The 8094-nt window shown below is 44.3% G+C and overlaps 5 protein-coding genes across 5 annotated transcripts; all 5 read right to left on the reverse strand.

The window, feature by feature from the left end:
* Window positions 1–3: 3 nt before the first annotated feature.
* On the reverse strand, window positions 4–1173 carry K450DRAFT_247776 (uncharacterized protein). Its single transcript, XM_051590118.1, has 2 exons — window positions 1084–1173; window positions 4–1021 (listed from the first exon to the last, which is right to left on the reverse strand). Exons 1-2 carry the CDS (start codon window positions 1147–1149, stop codon window positions 86–88), a joined length of 1002 nt encoding a protein of 333 aa, XP_051443413.1. The 5' UTR covers window positions 1150–1173; the 3' UTR covers window positions 4–85.
* Window positions 1174–1849: 676 nt separating this feature from the next.
* K450DRAFT_273010 (uncharacterized protein) lies at window positions 1850–2521 on the reverse strand (the record flags this gene model as incomplete). Its single annotated transcript, XM_051593072.1, has 2 exons — window positions 1850–2096; window positions 2340–2521. 2 exons carry the CDS (start codon window positions 2519–2521, stop codon window positions 1850–1852), a joined length of 429 nt encoding a protein of 142 aa, XP_051443414.1.
* Window positions 2522–3381: 860 nt separating this feature from the next.
* K450DRAFT_176426 (uncharacterized protein) lies at window positions 3382–3948 on the reverse strand (the record flags this gene model as incomplete). The annotated part of the gene is made up of 1 exon (XM_051584241.1): window positions 3382–3948. The coding sequence occupies one exon, from the start codon at window positions 3946–3948 to the stop codon at window positions 3382–3384; it is 567 nt and encodes a 188-aa protein (XP_051443415.1).
* A 141-nt stretch (window positions 3949–4089) lies between these two features.
* K450DRAFT_247777 (uncharacterized protein) lies at window positions 4090–6312 on the reverse strand. The gene is made up of 2 exons (XM_051590119.1): window positions 4384–6312; window positions 4090–4126 (listed from the first exon to the last, which is right to left on the reverse strand). Exon 1 carries the CDS (start codon window positions 6294–6296, stop codon window positions 4491–4493), a length of 1806 nt encoding a protein of 601 aa, XP_051443416.1. The 5' UTR covers window positions 6297–6312; the 3' UTR covers window positions 4090–4126; window positions 4384–4490.
* Window positions 6313–7405: 1093 nt separating this feature from the next.
* On the reverse strand, window positions 7406–8094 carry K450DRAFT_247779 (uncharacterized protein). The gene has a single exon (XM_051590120.1). It carries the CDS (start codon window positions 8060–8062, stop codon window positions 7529–7531), a length of 534 nt encoding a protein of 177 aa, XP_051443417.1. The 5' UTR covers window positions 8063–8094; the 3' UTR covers window positions 7406–7528.

Below are 8094 nucleotides of genomic sequence, written 5' to 3' on the forward strand. Positions count from 1 at the left end.
AGCTCTGGATTCACTAAAGCGGCTTGATACCGTTGGTATCTGCCGTTCTTTATTATGCATAACGTTGGCTTTTCAATAACTAAAACTAGAATTGAGCTACATCACCGTTGAGAACGGCGTCAACAGCAATCTTGGTATATTTGTCCACGTCTTCCTTTGGCAGACCCAATTTTTCGTTATCAAGGCCTCTGGTCAATTCATAATTGCCAGAGTTATCTTTGAAAAAGTTGCGTGAATACATCCCACTGAGCATGCCCATAAAGTCGCCTTTCTGGAATCTTTCCACGCCTTCCTTAAATACTTCTTCAACAGGGCGATACTCAATCTTCCAATCTTCTTCGGTTGCATTTGTGACGCGCAGAATGGAAGCCAACATTTCGCGCTGGCTTAGGCAAAAAGAGGCGATGTATACGAACTTATTTTTGTAGTTGCTCAAACATGGGCTTGTATCTTGCTCGTTGTCGGGAAGCACCTTCAAGTTTAACAAATTTGCGACTCCAAGACCAACTTGAGGTAATGTGCTAGTGTTGATGCGAGTGTTGCCATCGTCCCAGAACGTTGCAGTGCGATTCTTGATGTCGATGGAATAGTTGCCTCGGCTGAGACTGTAATCGTACCAGAAGTTACAGCATATGCCAATCCATGAGCTAACTCCGAGCTTTTCGATTTGTTCACGGTATTGAACTTTGACTGCGTTGATTGGTATATCTCTAAGCAGTGCTTCGTTGGCGTTGTCGCCGCCGAACTCGTTGGGAATGACCCATGCAACTTTGGCAGCAGCAGCAGCTTCAATCAATTTTGTCTGTTGATCTTGTGGCGCCATAACACCCATGGTGATGATCAGAGCTTCTTGACCTTGAAGTGCTTCCACAAGGGAGGATTGATTGTCATAATCAACTCGCTTTACCTCGACACCGGCGGGAAACTTTGAGTTGCTATCAGCACGAGTGATAGCAGTGACTTTGTGCTTTCCAGTCTTGAGAAGCTCTTCAACAATGTAGCTTCCTGATTGACCACTGGCCTATAAACAAGTGTTAGTGAAAATCAAGCAATAAAAAAATTAAAGCAATAGAAGCAACATACTCCGACAATAGCGATCTTTTCGATATGGTTCTTGAAACTGACAGGGTATTGATTAGCATAAGACATCTTGAATGAGTTTGATTTATAGATATAATGAGAAACTTTGAGTATAATTAACAAAACTTAAGTTTCTTCCACCTCATTTATACTTATGTGAACGAACCCTGGATGATTAAGTTACCGGGTGATGTCTCAGCAGCGGAGCCCTGGCGAGCGGCAGATTCGCGGCATCTTTGTCATTCTTTACGTAACGTGACTCGGGAAATTTTTGAGCCGCAGAACAATAACGTTGTATTGAGATATGAATATGTGCCTAGCAGGGCAGGAGGAGGTGACATTGCCGCCTCTCATTCATTGAGTGAATTACTAAAGAACTTTAGATCTGAGACACTTATACCAATGCTGCATCTCTTCAAGTTCATGGTTTTTTACTTCTTTATTTATACTTGCAGCAGAGGGCAACACATTTTTGATTGTGTCTGTCCAACAAACATTGACGCTAGTTTCAATGTAAACAAATACAGCATTTAGAAATTCAAAAGAGAACTTATAGAAAGGAAAAGCAATAGACATGGCGGGTTTGAGATAGGGAAGGCTCAAAATCACAAAGGTAAGATATTGGTAAAAACCACAAACTGATACCGGCGAGATGTCTAATAAAACTTTTAACGTTACTGAATGATTTCCTTCTTCACTACTATGGCAATTGAAAGTAACATCGTTTAGTTTTTTAATCATAAGTATCTAGCATTTTGCTAAAATTGGTTCAATCCTCGTCCATGCCATGGTAAGCAGCCTCTTCCTTTTCGTAGCGCTTCTGATCAGCTTCAGCTTTGGCAATAAAAGGAGCACTGGGGTCCTTCTTGAAACGGCACTTCTTGACACGGCACCTCTTACTGTGGTCAGCGCTTTTGCTAGCTGCTTCTGTAGTCGTTTCATCTGTCTGCATATTGACAGGGTATATTTCCTGGTCATTAGTGTCTGTGAGCGGGGCAGTTTCAGTCATCATTGGACTAACAGTGGCCAGATAGGTGCGGTTGCCATTTTGAACACGATGAATTTACGACTACCAGAGATTCAGGCTCAAGAAGTTAGTCCTCTGGCTGATGTTGAGGGGCAAAGGGGGAGGCTCTCGGCTCAACTTCTTGGCAATGACGTGGTAGATGCCCATATTTTTTGCAGCAGAATCATGGGACAGACGCTAGTTCAGGGCAAGATCTGCGTTCGCGTCCAGCGCGTCTGCAGTGGAGACAAACTTTAGAACTTCTTGGTAGGTCGCGGGTACAAAAATGTCTTCTTCCTCTAGATATACCAATCTGACTAAATCAGCGAACTCGTATGCGGCAGAGGTTTCATCTCTGCGATCGAGGATTACCAATGCTTCGCTTTGAATCTTCCCAAGAGTATGTGTATTTGCAGATCTATTATATAGTGCCATAAGGCGCCATGGCATATGACAGGTTTGTGCCTAAACTGTTGTACATACAGACGCAAATTGACTTGAACAGTTTACGCCTTGCCCGTCTACCCAACACGAGCCTTTGGCGATCATTCCATCAAAGCTGATTCTAGATACTTCCCAGGCTGAGTCAATTCGCTGGATTCAAAAATGAGCTTCAAGATCAATCCTTGCATATCTCTGTGATATATACTGAAATCGGTGTAGCCAATCACTTCACCAATTTTGGTGAGCAATTTCATCGACTATCATGTTGGGTCTACATCAGTAGATATAACTTGCAAAGGACGGCTTTGGGGGCTTAAGGCTCTTTTCAACATTGCTGCAGCACGTTGCGATCTTTGTTTATTATTGAAGCCTTCGCTTTCGTATACAATTTCCGTCGTTACATAAGTGGACAGCGTTGGCTGTACACCTTTCAATCAAAGTTTGCCATTAGAGATGCGCTCTTGTACGCTGCTTCTGATTACTTCGGATGATGAAGACCAGCTGTTTCCTAGGAGTATATATATAAACGTTAAAAAGATGGATTGAGCTTTAGTATCATGTATGTATCTGAATGTGAGGTGTATATGAAATTAGCTATTCAAGTTTATATTCTGCTGGTATCAAGCATACCATAGCAGAAGGTCGCGCTTACTAACCGTGTATTTTATTTTATTTTTATTCTTTTGGCATACCACAGCCGTCTTTCTTTTATTTGAGCAGTGCGAGTGTCCAGACGTAAGAAATAGACAAGAGGTCTGAGCCATTTTTATTTTTATCTTTATTTTTGATCAACTTGTGAAATTCTGAAACTGATTAATGAATGTTGGTTTGAACATGTATTATTATTGATGTTAATCAGCGGATAGTCTGGCTCTCAGATTCTCACACATTCGTTGTACGTCGGTAAAAACTTCATTAATTGTGTTAGCACCGTTTTCCTCCAATACATCGATGTTCCATGCGTCTTCAGGTACATTATCATTGAGTCTCTGGCGATCTGCAGGTGGATAAGAGGGAGCGATGGTTCCAGATGACTTGTCAAGAGTGTAAATGGATATCATCGTTCCAAATGCAATTATAGCATAGAAGATCTCAAGGGGGCATTGGTTTCCTATGCTTGCATATCTATTTGCTATTTGTTCATTTGCTTCCCGTCTCGCTGATAGGCTTTGTAGGCTATCCGGACTTTTTATCTCCACGACAAGCACGGGAAATATCTTGTGACCAAGTTGCATGGTTACCATGTATTCAATGGTTTTGCGAGTACCTATAGGATGGGTAACAGGCTCAACGGTGTATCTGCTATCCGGGGGAAATACGATCGATAACAATCTATTATATGGCGCGTAGTAACTGTTTTCCCCGTTGCGATATTCTTCAGCTATACGAAATCTTTCTACAGTAAGTTCATCCCACATGTCAGCGTGCTTTGTAGCTATTGATATGACAATTAGTTGCTCGGACGATTCACGTAGGAGTTGTAGGAAAAGGTGGAGAGGAAGAGTTTTTTTATAAAATATTATCTTTGTTATTTCTGCCTTTATCAATATGCTTCAAATTTACTAGTTCAGTCCGGAGGACTGAACGAACATGAGCCTAGAGATGCTGTAATCATTTTCCTTTATTTCGCGAAATTTCCAGAATAATAATAATATATTCTTGCAAAGAAGTATAAATAAAGGGAGATATGGATATAATACACCTCAATCATTTCTTGAGCCGGTGTTGAGGTGGGAGGGAGGGAGACCTCTAGGCTCATGTTCGTTCAGTCCTCCGGACTGAACTAGTAATTTTCTGTCGAAATAAATTTCTCTAGAAAATTCGTAAAGTCCATCGGACTTCCGAACATGAGCCTAGAGATGCTACTTCAGCGTAGTAGCAAAGAAGAAAGAAGAAAGAAGAAGAAGAAGAAGAAGAAGAGAAGAACAACGAGAAGAAAGATGAATAATAATTATAACAACTAAATTCGTAAAACGAAATTGGTTATGTTCTGGCGTTGAAGCCGTTGTCGGCGGTAGTGGTTGTTAAAGACTTCCGCAGATGACCAATTACCCATGGTGACGACATCCGTCAAAGGTGCTCCACGAGCCAAAGCCAAGTCTGTTGCCACCGAACGTACCGAAGGAACAGGCTTTTGAGTGGTGGACAGCTGCATCAGATTGCGTAGCCAGGTGGAAATGGTTGTCGTCTTCAGAAGCTTAGCTGGGTTCTGGGAGTTGACCAACAGCTTATTACCAGAACGTTTGGTGGCCAGCGGATGAGCCTTCAAGGCTAAAAATGCTCGGACAGGACATAGTTCTGTGAAGTGATCATTCGGACGAATGGTCAGTGTCTTGACAATTCGTCGGCCAGCACGGAGTTCCTTGGGCGCTATGATTTTGATTGTCAAGTCGCCCCGACTGGAAACAGAGCAATGGTATAGGCTAATGCGCTCCAGGTCAGACGGGCGTAAAAAGGCTGCCATAGCTAGAAGGAAGGCAGCTTTCTTGTTTAAGTCAGCCAGAGGAGCTGTGGAGTCTGACGGTATTTGGGCTAGAAAACGCAACGTAGGGGTAACATCTACTCGTGACTTGAGCACCTGTTGAGGCGGCGCAGTGCGTTTTGAATGCTTGATCAAAGCTTTCAAGTTAGTAGAATTCCGAACTTGAGCTGGCTCCTTGTGGAGGAGATAGATGGCCGAGCGGAAAGTCTGTACTGTACTGAGACTGTATCCAGCAGCAAGAGCGTCCGTAAGGAAATTCATTAGGTCAGAAGTGGTGAATGTGTTAGGATCAACCGCTTTCCGCAAGGACCATTGTAGGAAGAGGTACTGGCCATGACGATATGGGGAGCGATGTCCAGAGCCAAGAAGCACCGATTGTATTAAAGAGCGAATGGTGGATTCGGAGTACCCTTGTCCTTCAAAACGCTTCCGGATAGTCTCCAAACGGAGAGCTTCCAGTTCGGATTTGTCCACGGGTAGAGAGCGGAAGGAACCCCTAGCATGGTCTGTGTTTTCGGATCCAGGAGAACTGGCGGTTCCAGTGCCATGGACATCAGTAGTGGAAACCAAATGGCCGATGGCCAGTGAGGGACTACCAGGGTGGCTTGAGGGAGACATTCCAACTTGATCTTCTGAAGTGTTGGCATGATCAGATTCCAGGGCGGATTCATATAAGAATTCTGGAAGGGATGCCACGGAATTGAGAGAGCATCTGTGGCTATCGCCTGAGGATCCAACTTCCAACTCACATAGTGAGGAACTTGAAATGTTGTCCGATCGGCGAAAAGATCCACGTCGTGAGGTCCCCATAGTTTCTGAAGGTGAGTAAATGTTGGTGGTGTCAACTTCCAGAGGTTTTTCAGGTAGAAGCAGCGAGACGCTAGATCCGCCTGTGTGTTGGCTATCCCCGGAATGTGCTGTGCTTGTATTTGTAGATTTCTCTGGATGCAACTGTTCCAAATTGACGTTGCCAGTTGGCTCAGAGCTACTGAGCGAGTTCCGCCTTGTCGGTTGATATAAGTCTTGGCTGTGGTATTGTCCGTGCGGATCAACACGGAGGTGCCATGCAGGCGAGGAAATGCTAGGAGGGTGAGTTCTATGGCTTTTAACTCTCGCCAGTTTATGGATTGTTCTTTTTCCTCGGCGGTCCACAAGCCTTGAACGACTTGATTTTGAAACACCCCGCCCCATCCTTTGTCGCTTGCGTCGACGAAGATACAATGCGTGGGAGTCTGGGGTAGGAGAGAGCGTCCGTTCCATTGGCTGAGATTGTTCAGCCACCATCGTAGTTCGGTCAAGCAGTCCTGAGGTAGAGGATATGTTTTGTCTCAGTCTCTCCTGTTCTTGACCACGTTGTTCTTGAAGAACATCAGAGCTTGAGTGTGGAGATTCGCCGGAAAGATAGCCAGAGTGGCCGCTTTTATCCGCATAGTCAGACTGTGGATCCGACGCGGAGTCTGCCGGGAGTTGTTGATGACTTCCCGAATAGACCTTCTCAAGTCTCGAATCTTGGAGCCTGGCAGCCGAATTGTCATAGATTGGCTGTCCAATTGGTATCCGAGGTGATCCAAAACTTGAGAAGGTTGGAGCTGGGATTTCTTCGTATTGATGATCCATCCCAGATTCCTCAGTTGGTTCACTAGCGCCCGGGTTTGGGACTGAGCTAATTCCTGAGATTCGGCGACCAGAATCCAATCGTCCAGATAAGCGGATATCCGTATGCCCTGTTGTCGTGCCCATTGAAGAATCGGTTTGGTGAGACGAGTGAATAGCCAGGGAACGACGGAGAGACCAAAGGGGGTGGTTCGAAACTGAAAGGTCTGTCCTTCCCAGCGGAAACGAAGGTACTTCCGAAACTGTTTGTGTACAGGATGTGTAGAAACGCATCGGAAAGATCCACTGAGGTGAAAAGGTCGTCTTGATTTATCAGTTTGATGACTTGTTGAATGTTTTCCATTTTGAAGTGTGGGCACTCGACAAATTGGTTCAAGGATCGCAGATTGAACACGGGGCGGAAACCTCCACTCTTCTTGGGAATGACGAACATTCGGCTGAAGAAGCTGGGATATCCCGACCCCTGGACTGGTTCTATGGCACGTTTGTGGAGTAAGTCGGCGATCTCTTGTCGTAATAGGCGGCGTTGTTCGACGTTGTATGGGACAGTAGGTATGGGTGTAAGGGATAGTGGGGGACGGCTTCGGAAATGAATTCTGAAGCCGTCGCGGATGACCGAGTGAATCCATTTGCTGTCGGTCAATCGAGCCCAAGCGAGGAAGAAGCGTTGAAGGCGACCGCCTACGGTCGGTTGTTGTTTGGGTTGCTGTTGCGATTGTTGTTCGAGCTGCTGCGGAAAGGTCGCGGGTTTGTGTCTGACCGAGCTTGACTGTTGCTGGTGTTTTTTTTTTTTTTGTATTCAGTGAGTTACTTTTATTTCCTGAAATTCTGTTGACTGATGTACTGATTGTTATTTATACTAATTGCTATACTGTATGAAAGTTTTTTTTTTTTTTTTTGGTTTATACACTGGAGATATCGAGTCGTCGATTTTGAAGTTCCATGAATTTTAGGTCTCGCCATGGAGCTAGTAGTAGCCAATCCAAAGCTTTCATTTGCGTCCGTCTTGGGTCAAAAATGATGTGGAAGGGAAACATCAGTTCGAAGTCTGTACTTGGACGTTCATCAGGGAATCCTTCCTTGTACTGACATTGGAAACATCTGCATCTTTTCCATACGTCAACTTCAATTTTGCCTCGACTTGTTACGCTTCGTAATATAGGTATCCATCCATTGCATGCCTTCTTTTCCTTCGGTTGAAGGACGCGGTCATTAGTGGGCAGGATGATTGATTCGTACATGTTGAAAGCAGCTTGGTCCGACCATTCTCTCTGTTGTTTTATGCAATTCCAGTGAGTCATCCAAATGGCGAGCATAACTCGTCCCATTTCCTCCAAATTCTGTTCATCTTGCAGCTTAATCTGTTGTAAGCAAATCAAACTCCAAATTTTGTTTTTCGACCGTATCTCAGGCGGCATTTTCTTGAAATTCATCATTCTCAACCAGAATTTCCATTTTTTTTCACAAT

This window comes from Umbelopsis ramanniana (assembly GCF_025399195.1).
Source record: "Umbelopsis ramanniana AG unplaced genomic scaffold K450scaffold_39, whole genome shotgun sequence".
Lineage (NCBI taxonomy): Eukaryota > Fungi > Mucoromycota > Umbelopsidomycetes > Umbelopsidales > Umbelopsidaceae > Umbelopsis > Umbelopsis ramanniana.

Bases quoted from the DNA above. Each gene is read 5' to 3' on its own strand.
- K450DRAFT_247779 (XM_051590120.1), bottom strand. From the start codon at position 8,062: ATGATGAATTTCAAGAAAATGCCGCCTGAGATACGGTCGAAAAACAAA.
- K450DRAFT_247776 (XM_051590118.1), bottom strand. From the start codon at position 1,149: ATGTCTTATGCTAATCAATACCCTGTCAGTTTCAAGAACCATATCGAA. The intron at 1,022-1,083 runs GTATGTTGCTTC...ACTTGTTTATAG, and splicing joins AAAAGATCGCTATTGTCGGA to GCCAGTGGTCAATCAGGAAG.
- K450DRAFT_247777 (XM_051590119.1), bottom strand. From the start codon at position 6,296: ATGGTGGCTGAACAATCTCAGCCAATGGAACGGACGCTCTCTCCTACC.